Source organism: Talpa europaea, assembly GCF_964194135.1.
Source record: "Talpa europaea genome assembly, chromosome: 6".
Classification (NCBI taxonomy): Eukaryota; Metazoa; Chordata; class Mammalia; order Eulipotyphla; family Talpidae; genus Talpa; species Talpa europaea.
In genome coordinates this window covers 63608639-63622529 of record NC_140072.1, presented here as the reverse complement: position 1 = coordinate 63622529, position 13891 = coordinate 63608639, and the positions used below count along the sequence as shown (strand labels likewise).

General features: G+C 34.5%; 1 protein-coding gene across 10 annotated transcripts in view; it reads left to right on the top strand.

Annotated features, from left to right (window-relative positions):
* Positions 1-13891, top strand: part of EHBP1 (EH domain binding protein 1) — a gene marked incomplete at its 3' end in the record, with an annotated part of 325825 nt that overhangs the window by 58444 nt on the left and 253490 nt on the right. For all 10 annotated transcript variants that reach the window (XM_084235967.1, XM_084235974.1, XM_084235973.1 and 7 more), the window contains exons 3-4: positions 4024-4119; positions 10369-10422. In XM_084235967.1, the coding sequence (XP_084092093.1) occupies positions 4024-4119; positions 10369-10422 (150 nt within the window). The remainder of the gene's footprint in view (positions 1-4023; positions 4120-10368; positions 10423-13891) is intronic.

Genomic DNA, 13891 nt, shown 5'->3' with positions numbered 1-13891 from the left:
TGTAAATTTGCCTTTTGTTTATATAATTATATGATTTTAGGGGTACAACTTCACATTTCAACATGTGCAACATGCTTCACTTACCTTCCATCAAATTCCTAGTGCCTGTATACTTTCATTTATTCCCCCATACTTTCTTCCCTCCTCCTTTCCCCTCTGGTAACCATAATATTTTTCAGAATCTTGGACTTATTTTTGTTGTGTTTTGCCAGTTTGTTTTCTTTGGTTACTTGTATTCCAAAGATGAGTGAAACCATCTGATAATTGTCTTTTACTTTTTGACTTACTTCACTTAGCATAATCACCTCAAGATCTAACCATTTTATCCCCAAACTCACCATTTCATCTTTTTTTAATAGTGGAGTAGTATTTTTAATAGTTGAGCATCTGTTCCACAATTTCTCTATTTGTCTGCCAGATATTTAGGTTGATTTCATGTCTTGACTATTGTGACTAATGCTACTATGAACTTAGAAGTGCTTGTTTTTTCCTATTAGTTTTTTAAAATTAACCATCATTTAATTAGAAAAGAACCATTTTCTCTTCTGAAGGACTTACCTGTTTGCTGACATTTTTCCTTTAAAATGTTTATTATTTGCTGTTAAATTCAACTAAAATCATTTAGGAAAACAAAATCTTGGTAACCATTTTGACCAGAAAATAGTCTAGTTTTTACTTTTAACCATTTGGAATTTGTGCCATGCAGTTTTCTTTCTTTTTTAAAACTCTGTATTATTATTTATCTTTCTGATTCTGAATATATCTACTTTTTTTGGCAGATTAAAATTTGTAAGTGGCACTGATCAGTGTTAGGTTTGGTAGTAAAATAAGGCACGTTGTCATATTTAAGGTTTGATTCGCAGTTCATTGCTCCCTTTCTTTGCGTACATGTCTATTTTTATATTTATATATACAAACAACTCATTGCTGAAACATTTTTTTTTTAAAGATTTATTTATTTATACAAGCACTGGGGTACAGTCAGAAGCGCAGGAGGGTGAGAGAATTCACCAGAGCCAGAGCGGAGAGCAGAACAGGCAGACTGATGAAGTACACTGCTGAGGGGAGCAGTGGGCTGCAGGAGAGGTGTGTCACGCCATGTGGGACCCTTGCCCTGTGGCCGGGATCGAACCGGCGCTGCACAGGCTGCGGGCAGCTTTGCAACCCAGCGCTCAACCACTGTGCCACCAGGGAGGCCCTGAAACATTTTTTTATTGAGGAAATAATTGGTCTGGATAATTAACTCAATATGTAACTTCCTTATATATTGTATATATTCCTTCTCAAGTCATGAGATGATAAAGATTTTGTCAGACTGTATTTGGTTTGCACACACTTAAATTATTTTTTACTTCTGTGTGTGATGATATGGAAAGAGGCAATTATGATAGACTGGAAAAATTGTGGCAGAGTAGTCTGTTGTGCTAGATCATGTTTTTGGACTAGAAATTTAAGCTTGCTGACAGAAGGGAGATTTCCTATGGGAAATGAGAATTTGAAGGCCCTTGACAACTTTTTGATGGATTGTTACCTTTACTTCATTCTTCTGTGGTTATGAAAATGCCTTTGCATTGTACTGCCATATCCAGAGAGAATATAGTTGAGTGCTTTGCCTTACGGCATTTATGTTGACAACTCTAAAATAACTTTTTGTGTAACATCTTAAACATATGAGTATGTACAGTTTTATGAACTGCAAATGATCGACTTAACAATTGCATGACAATTATAAATTTTCAGTGAAATGTTTTCATTTTGTATGATCAGAAAGGTCAAGTGAACACTAATTCTATGTTTAGTCCCATCCTAGTTACAAGACTTTTAGGTAAGTATAATGTGACATAATTAGAAAATAGGCATTTTATACCACTAATACCCCAAATTGAGAAATGTTGCCTTTTAACTATGTCTGCCTTTGGCCCATGCAGAGGATCTGTGAAGTGATTGAAAAGTTGAAAATAATATGTAAGGAGACTGGATAATGCAACCTAATTCTTTATACCTTTATCTATACTAGATTGCTAGCAAATGATTAAATAATCTGCTTACTATACAGCTGAAGCTGTACCTGTGTTTCTGGGGTTAATATTTTCTAGGGAAATCCTTCCCATTAGGCTGAAAGAAAACTGATCAGAGTGACGTTTTTAAGAACCTAAAATACTATCTCCCTGAATGTGTATAATTAGATGTTTAATCTCAAGGCTCTTTTTTAAGGTACCTATATTAGACTTTCCATTCTTTTTTCAGCTTCATATTCTTGAATTCTGTTTGAGGTAAAAGTTGTAGCAGGCAGCGGGCTTTTTAAAAATAGAAATACTTTTTTTTTTTTTTCATGTTTGCCACATTGTAAATTCCCAGTTTGCTCTTCACTAAAATTTACTGGTCCTGTTCTTTGCTTAGTATATAATATTTTGCTGACATTTTGATGAGGCTCAAACAAACTATTGATATTGTTACTGAGTAATGAGTATCCTAACTTAGCTAGGTTGTTCAGTCCCTATAAGGGTAACAGAAAAGTAGGGCTTTAACTTAGTTGCAATCCCCTGCCCATTTCTTTTTCTACCTGCTAGGGAAAGATAGTGGATAAAATTTTAAGAAAATAGCAGCTTGGGAATTAGCACCCTTCCATTGCTCCTTTTTTTTTTTTTTCTTTTCAATTTTTAGTTTGTGAAGCAGATTGTATTTTTGTTCATTCAGTAATCTAATTACCACTCCCTCATCCAAGACTAAGGAATGAAAGAGGATTTAAAAGACCAGCACTAAGACTTGAGGTTATTACCTGAAAGCATCATCTCCTAACTGCTCAGTTTGTTAGGTAGTCTCCAAATTCTGTGCTTATTCCACTTTTGATCTCTGTGTTACACACATCAATGTTAAGACGTTAGGCATAAAAGACTATTTTCTTCACTATTGTGTCAGTCAGGGAATTATGTTGGTTGGGTAAAGAACTCTGAACTTGGAAATCATGGAGCTGGTTTTCCTACTTGAATGGGTTCAGGCAGGCCATACTCTTTGTTTGCTTCAGTTTCCTTATGTGGGACTAGATTAGATCTCCTGAGGATATCTTCAAACCACTTTAAATGGCATTTCTTTTTTAATAGTCAATTTTTCATTAAGAATTTTACAAATATTCTGTTTTTTTCTGCTGTGGCTAGTAAGAAAAGTTCAGTCCCCATGTTTCTATTGCATGGATAGGCTATGAAAATATAATAATGGGAAGTTTGAAGAGACCAGAGAAAAGCTTGATCTGCCATCAGAGTACATGAAAGTTGAGATTTGTAATGTCTTTAAATACGTAAAGTGGAGTTGCATTAGAGTGGGATTACATTACAATTTAGTGGGAAATGAACTTAAGTGAAAAGTATACAGTTTTCTCTCCCTTTTTTTTAAGGATGTATTTATTTATGCGTACAAGAGTAAGGGTGTGGGCGGGACTTATGGAGAGGTGTGAGGATTCACCAGAGACAGAGTGGGGAACAGAACAGGCAGACTGACTGAAATACACTGCTGAGGGGAGCAGCGGGTGAGACAGGGGAGGTCTGCTGCTCAATGTGGGTCAGCTCCCTGGCCAGGGATTGAACTCATGCTTTAGGGGCTGCAGATTGCTTCATAGTGCTGAGACTTAACCCCTTGCACCACCAGGCCCCTAATTTTCTTTTTTAAGGAAACAATTTGCCTTTAAGCTCCTAGATCACAAATATACTTTAAAAGTATTTCTCCCAATTAAAATTTTATCCAATCAAAAATAGCATTTAAAAATATGAGACACCTTATTTTTGCATTTTCTTTTGTGTGTGTATGTGTTGGAGTGGTAGTGATGGTGAACGGTTATTTACAGATGGTAATATGGCCTTTCATGTGCTGTAACTGTCATACCCAAGTTAAATACTTGAAAAGTTTCATTTGAATAATCATTTTTGTTTCAGAGAGACTGAATGTAGAGTTAAATAGGATTAATATATTTTTGTAATAACATTGCATTTCCTGTACTTCATATTGAAACCATTACTTTTATTCTGGTAGGCTCATAGCTGGCAACCTGGAATAAAAAACCCATACCGTGGTGTTGTAGTGTGGCCTGTTCCTGAAAACATTGAAATCACTGTGACACTTTTTAAGGTAGGTTTCAATTTTGTAAATTATGGACATAATCATGCTTCTCAATCACAGAATATTGTGGTATTTGTTGTTCTGTACATTTGGGTCCAACCTGGTACTTTAATGTGCTTTATTTTTAGGGGAAATAGCAATTTATAATAATATTAGCAAGGATAGTTCATTGTCTATAAAGTCCAAGTAATTTGGGAATCCTTTGAACTTGATATAATTAAGATGACGGGGGGGGGGGGGGGAGAGGGGGAGGGCCTCCCCTGGTGGCGCAGTGGTTGAGCGCTGGGCTGCAGGGCTGCCTGCGGCCTCTGCAGCTCTGGTTTGATCCCTGGCCTCCAGCGAGGGTCCCACGTGGCGTGCAGACCTCTCCTGCAGCGCTCACTGCTCCCCTCAGCAGTATGTTTCATCAGTCTGCCTGTTCTGTTCCCTGCTCTGGCTCTGGTGAGTTCTCTCGCCCTCCTGCGCATCTGGCCTATGCCCCGGTTCTTGTATAAATAAATAAATAAATCTTAAAAAAAAAAAATGAGGGGGGGATGCTTTTTAAATCTATGTCCTACATTTTACCCACAGAAAATTTTAAAGTACTTTTACTGTTGAAGTTTATTTTTATGTCTCGATTCTGAGTCTCATTTTGTTAGTCTTATTTAAATACTGACAAAGTATTTTAAAATAAGTATTTGATAAATATTTTGTTTAAGAAAAGTTTTATATTGACATTTGATATTTTATTGATTTTAATATTTTATAAATACAGTAACCTAAATGCAAAACTATAATTGTAACTTCAAGTACAGATCCAGAAACACAACTGTTTGTAGACCTACCTTCCTGGGTCTTTTTTGGTTTGTTTTTGGTTTATGTATTTATTTTACTATAGTAACATTGAATTATAGCATTATATAAGATTCAAGTGTGCATTAGTCCTCTATACCATTGTCCTTATTGAGCTGCCTCTCTTACACCCTTCCCTTTTGGTGATCATTATTTGATCTTACAGTCCAAAAGTTTACTTTTGTTTTACTTAGTTCATTTATTTCTTTTACCTATATAACCACATAGGAGTAAAATCATATGGTATCTTTCTTTCCCTGAATGATTTATTTCACCAAGCATAATACCCTCTAGGTTCATCCATATTATTGCAAATGGCAGGATGAATAGCTAAATAGTATTCCATTGTGTAAATGTACCCAATTCTTTACCCTTTTGTCTATTAAGGGGCACTTAAGTTGTTTCTAGCTCTTGGCAATATTAATAATGTTCTTGTCAGGTTTATTTATTTTTAACAAGTGTGTGTGTGTGTGTGTGTGTGTGTGTGTGTGTGTGTGTGTAAGAACTGGGGTGTCGGCCAGAGGTGTGGGGGGATGAGAAGATTCACCAGAAACAGAGTCGGGAGTAGAACACGCGGATTTACTGAAATGCTAAGGAGAGCAGCAGGCGAGATAGGAGAAGTCTGCTGCAACATTTGTGGGTTAGCTCCCTGTCCGGGATATCAAACTCAGGCCTTAGCGGTGACAGTGCTTAGTTTTTAACACCTATGCCACCAGGGAGGCTTCTGCCTGTTTTACATGTATATTTTTTTCTTGAAAGTTTTTCCTATTTCTTAAAACATTGTAAAGTAGTCCTCACACATATGGTAATTATACACTAGCATATTCACTTTCCTAACTCTATACCTGCTCCAGAAGGTGATAGAGGCAGATTCTTACAATTTACTTAATCTTGAAATTTCCAAGTAGGGAAAGATCGCATATACATGCATATATTTACATACACACAGAGAATGATCAAGCTGTAGTATTACAGAGGTTTACTTATAGACAAAGTGCTCTTTGAAAAAGATATCAATGTTTCATTTTTCTGTGATTTAGACAGAACTTAATTTCTTTTGCCTGTATGCTTGATTTCGAGATTTGACTTCCATTGAAAATAGCTATTTCTTTTATTAGGTGAAAAATAAGTAAACAAAAATAAAAACTAAGGAGTTTGGAATTTATTCCATAGATTGTAGGGGTCATTAAAGAAACCTGAGCGAGCACTTATATGGTTGAAGTATAGTTTGGGAGAACTAATCTGTGTACAAGATTGATTGGAGGGCACAGAGACTGAGAGAATGCTATAACCTTTTATTTTGAAACTCAGCTGTGACAGTCTAAATAGAAGGTTAATAGTAGACTAAAGTAGAATCAGTTATTAATAAGATGATTCCCCATGAGAAACATATCTCCATTCCTCTTACTTCTGTTACACAAAGAACTGAATTTGAGTAAGTTAAATGCACACATGATGGAATCTTTCCCTTTTTACATCCTAAACTCTACTTGCCTTTGCCTTCACTTATTCAGAATCTTGGGAAATCCTATACAGTTCCACCTTAACCCAAATACTTTTTCTCTCATAAAGATTTTCTTGTTCATTTCTTAACGGACACAGCAGAAATCAAAAGAATAATCAGTAACTACTATGAACAGTTATATGGAAACAAGTTTAATAATCTAGAGGAGATGGACAAATTCCTACAACTCTACAATCACCCAAAGCTAGATAAAGAAGAAATAGAACACCTAAACAGACCAATTACAATTAGCGAAATTGAAATGGTAATCAAAAACCTCCCCAAAAACAAAAGCCCAGGACCTGATGGATTTACAAATGAATTCTACCAAACATTCAGAGACGAATTAGTGCCTATCCTTCACAAACTCTTCCAAAAAATTGAGAAGGAAGGGACAATACCAAACACGTTCTATGAAGCCAACATTACACTAATACCAAAACCGAACAAGGACAACACAAAAAAGGAAAACTACAGGCCAATCTCCCTAATGAACACTGATGCAAAAATCCTCAATAAAATTTTAGCCATCAGAATCCAACAATGTATCCATAAGATAATTCACCACGACCAAGTAGGATTCATTCCAGGGGCACAAGGATGGTTTAACATCCGAAAATCAATCAACGTTATCCAACACATCAACAAAAAGAAATATAAAAACCATATGATAATATCAATAGATGCTGAGAAAGCTTTCGACAAAGTGCAACACCCATTCATGATAAAAGCCCTTGAAATTCTTGGGATACAAGGAACATACCTCAACATCATAAAGGCCATCTATGACAAGCCAACAGCCAGTATCATTCTCAATGGTGAAAAGCTGAAAGCAATTCCATTAAGATCTGGAACAAGACAAGGATGTCCACTCTCACCACTGCTTTTCAATATAATACTGGAAGTCCTAGCCAGGGCAATAAGACAAGAGAAAGACATCCAAGGAATCCAAATAGGAAAAGAAGAAGTCAAACTATCACTATTTGCAGATGATATGATATTATACATAGAGAACCCCAAAAACTCCACAGAAAAGCTAATTCAACTCATCAATCAGTTCAGTAAAGTGGCAGGATACAAAATCAACATGCAAAAGTCAGTAGCCTTCCTATACACAAACAATAAATCTGAAGAAGAAGAAATCAAAAAAACCATCCCTTTTGTTATTGAAACAAAAAAAATCAAATATTTGGGAATAAATCTAACAAAAGAGGTAAAGGACCTATACAAAGAAAACTATAAAACACTGTTAAAAGAAATAGAAGAAGACACAAAGAAATGGAGAGACATCCCCTGCTCATGGATTGGAAGAATAAACATTATTAAAATGGCCATCCTTCCAAAAGCAATATACAAATTCAATGCTATTCCAATCAAAATTTCAATGTCATTCTTCAAAGAAATAGAACAATTATTGATGAAATTCATATGGAATCACAAAAAACCCCGAATAGCCAAAGCTCTCCTGAAAAAAAAAAAGAAGGGAATGGAGGCATCACACTCCCAGACTTCAAACTATACTACAAAGCCATAATCATCAAAACTGCATGGTATTGGAACAAGAACAGACATACAGACCAATGGAATCGAATAGAAAATCCAGAAATAAACCCACAGATTTATGGTCAACTAATCTTTGACAAAGGAGCAAAGACTATGCATTGGAGCAAAGAAAGTTTGTTCAATAAATGGTGCTGGGAAAACTGGGTCGCTACATGCAAAAGAATGAAGCTTGACCACTACCTCACACCATACACAAAAATCAACTCAAAATGGATTAAAGAACTAGACATAAGACCTGAAACCATAAAATATATAGAAGGAAATATAGGCGAAACACTACGTGATCTGCACATCAAAGACATCTTTACAGACACATCACCCAAAGCAGTGATAGTGAAGGCAAAGATAAACAGCTGGGACTACATCAAATTAAAGAGCTTCTGCACAGCAAAAGAGACAATAACAAAAACAAAGAGAAACCCCACCAACTGGGAGAACATTTTTGCACCCAACACTAATGATAAAGGACTGATCACAAAAATCTGCAAAGAGCTGATGAGACTCAACAACAACAAAGAAAATAATCCAGTCAAAAAATGGGCAGAAGAGCTAAAAAGAAACTTCTCTGAAGAGGAAATGCAAATGGCCAACAGGCATATGAAAAAATGTTCAACATCACTTGCCATCAGGGAAATGCAAATCAAAACTACCATGAGATACCATCTTACACCAGTGAGACTGGCACATATTAAAAAAACTAGCAACAACAAATGCTGGCGAGGGTGTGGAGAAAAAGGAACTCTTCTGCACTGTTGGTGGGAGTGCAAACTGGTCCAACCACTGTGGAGAGCTGTGTGGAGATTTCTGGACCTACTAAACATAGAGCTTCCATATGATCCAGCAATCCCACTCCTAGGTATTTACCCAAAGGACACAGAAACATCAATTCCAAAGAACACCTGCACCCCTATGTATATAGCAGCACTGTTTACAATAGCTAAGCTTTGGAAACAACCCAAATGCCCAAAAATAGATGACTGGATCAAGAAGATGTGGTACATATATACCATGGAATATTACTCAGCATTCAAAAAAGATAAACACATGCAATTTGCAGCAACATGGATGGCGCTGGAAGGGATCATGCTCAGCAAAATAAGCCAAAAAGAAAAAGAAAAATACCGGATGGTCTCACTCATAGCAGGAATCTAGAAAACTTAAATAAGGGACCAGGAAAATGTATAACTATAAGAAAGTGAAAATCAAAATCAACAAAAAACTATGAACCAGAGACACTTTTAGGGGGGCGGGGGCGGGAGGGGAGGGATTGGGGTCAATAAAAAAAAAAAAAATTCTGTTTTGTCATTAAAAATTAAAAAAAAAAAAAAAAGATTTTCCTGTTCATTTCTTCAGTAAGTGATGTGTTGTTTTCTAATCTCTGATAAAATTATTTATTTTCACTTAAATTTATTTAGATTAGTTGTGTTTGTCTTTGAAGGTAAGGACCACTGTTTGAATCCATATAACACTTCCCCTACCCCTTGTATAATAAGTACCCAATAAATATTTACCAAATAAATACTTTCAGAAGTGTGCCTCATTTAAAAAACGTGTTGCATTTGGTTGTAGTGTCCATTACTCTTCTCAGATTTCAAATGCATTTCTAGGGCTAATAGGCGTGGAAAGGGATGAAGGTGTCAACAGCTATGCTAATTTGCCATTTCGTGTACACTATGAAATCCTTTGCAGAGTCCAGATATTTACATAACCCCTGCATCAAAGAAAATCTTGCATCAAGTTTAAAATACACGTATAAAAGTAAGGGCAGGACTTTGTGTGAGCATTCAATATCTTAATAGTTTACTCACTAGGTCATATATATATATATATTTTTTTTTTTTTAAAGGATGAGTGCTCTAAGATTTATTTATTTATTTATACAAGCACTGGGTAAAGTCAGAAGCGCAGGAAGGTGAGAGAATTCACCAGAGCGGGAAACAGAACAGGCAGACAGACTGATGATACACTGCTGAGGGGAGCAGTGGGCGGCAGGAGAGATCTGCGTGCCATGTGGGACCCTCGTCCGGCGGCTGGGGATCGAACTGGTGCTGCAGAGGCTGCGGGCAGCTTAGCAACCCAGCGCTCAACTGCTGCGCCACAGGGGAGGCCCTAGGTTATATGTTTCTAATTGATTTTCTTTCTATCTTGTCATAGATGCAGTGATGGAAGATAGTGATATACTCCAACATAAGTAATTTCTTTCAAATAAATTTAGAGAAATTATGGAAATTTCATAAGAGTAGGTCATTCTCCCTTTTAAAAAATTGGTAAAGGCTAAAAGCAAGGTTGTTTGTATTTCTTTATTGGATTAGTTAAACTAAAAAAAGATATTTCAACTTTCAATTTTTCTTTTGTTACAGGATCCTCATGCAGAGGAATTTGAAGATAAAGAGTGGACATTTGTCATCGAAAATGTAAGATAACCATTTTCATCACTTTTTACATTTTTTTGTCTGTATACATTACTGAACTACATTACCATTTTGTTGGTAGGAGTAATGTAGCCTTATGAAAATTAGTGGTTTGTAGCTTTTAGAATTGTTGAAATGAAGTGATAACCAATAGCAGAATTACTTGTAAGAAGTGCTTTGTTAAAACTGAAATTAAAAATGCTCTTCAATGTGAGATTATATACTTCGTGTATTCTTTTTGGGGCTTGAGAAAAAGATAATGTCTTATTGATCTTTTTATCTGTTTAGCATCTAGTTTGATGCTTCTCACATTGCAAGTGCTCATTTAAACATTTGTTGACGGAAACCAGGAATAACCTTTGAAATATTTGAAAGCATACACTTTAATTCTTTGTGTTGAGAGATTCTAGATTTGTGCTTTAATAATTATTTTCAATTAATATATTGTAGATTTCCAAATGGCTAGTGTGCACATAGTAGGTCTTCAATAAATGTCTATCAAACATTGTTTAGGAAAGATAGGCAGTGAAAATATAGAGGTTGCAAGTGTTGTTTTTGTTGTCAGATAAACCTGATTTCAAGCCCTTAGCTCTTTCACTTTACAAGTTCTGTGATCATAGTAAGTTTTTTAACTTCTCAGTCATAAATCTGTAGAGTTGTTAGGATTACATGATTTTAGTGAATGTTAAATTTACCATTGTCATCATCATTATTACAGCCATCATTAAAGTTCTAAAATACAGTTATAGCAGATTTATACATGCTTTGCCGCTTTTTCTTCCTTTCTATATCTTATAGCAGAAACTTAATGATTAGCCATAGCTGTCAAAAGATATAACTATCTTTTAAGAGATGGTGAAAACTTGGAAATCTAGGTATTGAAAAGCTAATTTGAAGAAAAGTATGGTTCATCAGAAAAGGAAAGGAGCATTCAATTTGTTATTAATGATCAATCAGTAATGCTTGTTGGGAACTCAATTAAAAAAAACAGGTTAATTTCTTATGATTTTATCATTGTTGACTTATGCCTATTTTTATAGCAGGATTTTACTTTTCAGTGGCAAGTATGGAATTTAATTTGTTTATTTTTAAAAAGAGGTTAAAGAGAAAAAGGCAAGTATTAAATCCAGCAATCTATTCATATTTATTTACCTTGTTTATAAAGTTAATGGATTTCAGAAGTATTTGAAATTAAGTATGAATGCATATGTTATAAGGCATATAAAATATATTAACCTAAAAGAGAATAGGCTTATTTACATACTTTAAATTGGAAACTATCATAATTGTGAACTATCTAATGTTAAAGAATGACTGTTTAATTAAACATAAAACAAAAGAAAAAAGTCACATTTTCTTACCTGAGATAGACTAGAATTGGGCAGGTCTCCCACTTTTGTTTTCAGGGGGATATTAATTTCTTTCTGTTGGAATCAACGAATCAACTCCTGTATAGTATGAGGAATAGATAAATTTTGAATTTTTTTTTTTTAATCCAGGTATATTAACTCTTTTTACCTGCTCTGGAAAATAGTCAATTTTCTGAGATGCTAATAGAACCCCTACTTGGATAATTAAATTTAACAGGATAAAAGATCTGTTCCCACTTGTCTATGTGTCTTCCACAAATTTTTTTTTACATAGTGCCTTTATGTGTAGTAGGCACTCAATAGTATTTGTTGAAGGAATGAGTAAATAAATGATTATAGATAGTTAAACTCTGAGTAACTGTTAGAAATCCTGTAAGAATTACTCTTTTTAAGAGAGGAGTTACATAAGCATCTATCAACTATTTTGAAGAAAAATTCAAGAAATAGATGCTAATAGCAGGAAAATAGTATGTAAAGGATTTCTATGCCATCACAGAAATTCTTCTGATCAACCTCAACTTACATGGATTACCTCATGCTTTCTATTCTCTCTGTAAAAACCTTGGCTTTAAGCCCTTATGTGTTAGTATGGTTGGTAGGCTATTTTCTCACACACTCCTATACACTTCTTCTTTCACTGTGAGTTCTAAATTTGCTTTGACCCATATAAGACCTCTTGTAGTGCTCTTGCTCTATCATTGTAATCATGCAATTCAATTAATTACTCCTTAGCTCAATGCAATACCAATTTGAAAAATTAATTCATGTAAACATAAATGCTTAGAAATAGTCGATAAAAGAAAGTTGTTAAAAACTGCTGTCAAATCTGGTATGAAATATAACTATAAAAATTGAGAATTATGTATGAAAATGGCAAAGAATTTTGCATTCAGATGGTGTCTCTACAATCCTTAAATATTAATTTCATTTAAAAGACACTGAAATGAACCTAGTGATACATTTTAGGTATTGACTATGATATGAGAAAATCAACAATAAACAAAGTTATACTCAAAGAGGCCATAAAGACTGGTGAATGAAATACATTAAAATGTGTTAAATGGAATTATAATATTTATGGATCAGTATTTATAATTCTTCTTTTAATTGATTCCCTGTTCCATTCAGATTGTTAAAAAGTGATTCTACTATAATGGTACTAAACAAGTTTTTCTTATGAGATCAGTCTGTATACTAAACCAAACCTCAATATAAGTAGCCATTACATTTTCCAGGTAGTAGCTCTTTCCAGACATTATCTAATAATGTACTTTTAACTTTTCAAATAAATGAACCAGCATTCATTCATTCATTCAGTAGCATTTCACTAACCATGTATTTTATGTTCAGCACTGTTCTAGGAACTAGAAACAGAATGGTGTATAAAACACCCAAGAAAATCGCTTCCTCACAGAACTTGTTTGTGTATGTATGTGACAAGTGGTAAAATTGATGTGTGGCGTATATGCTATGTTAGATGATATAAATTTATAATGTATTTTAAGTGCATTTTATATATATAATGTACTATGTTATATGTATAATACATAGAATGTAGTGGAAGTGCTAAGGAGAATAGGGATTCCTCATCTTTATGATTACATGAATAGAATGAGAGATTTCAAAAGAGAATTTGTGTATGCTTGTCAAATTAATTTAAAAGATTTTTAGTACAAGAGTTTATTAAATGAATATTGTGAGTTATGAAAAATGTTTAAAAGTAACCTTGGGTTTCTAGATAAACTTTTTCCTAGGCTACAGTGCCACTCAGTGGTGAATGATGAAATTGACTCTTGTCTAGAGAAAGTTCTATTCTAACATTATATACAAAAGAGCCAGTGTATTTCAAGGGACTAAAGTGTGTCTCTTTTCCATGTAAGATCTGGATTGAAAACTTGTTGGTAAATACTTGTGACACTGAAAAGGCATGCTCTTTGAATATAATTTTAATACTTATCTTTGTATTTTCTGTCACAACCCCATGGTCAATAGTTTGAAGATTTCGCTAAATACAATTCAATAAACAAGGAAATCTGCATAATATATTACCCACACAAATTTATTGGGTACTTACTGTGTACCAGGTTCTTTGTGGAATGCTT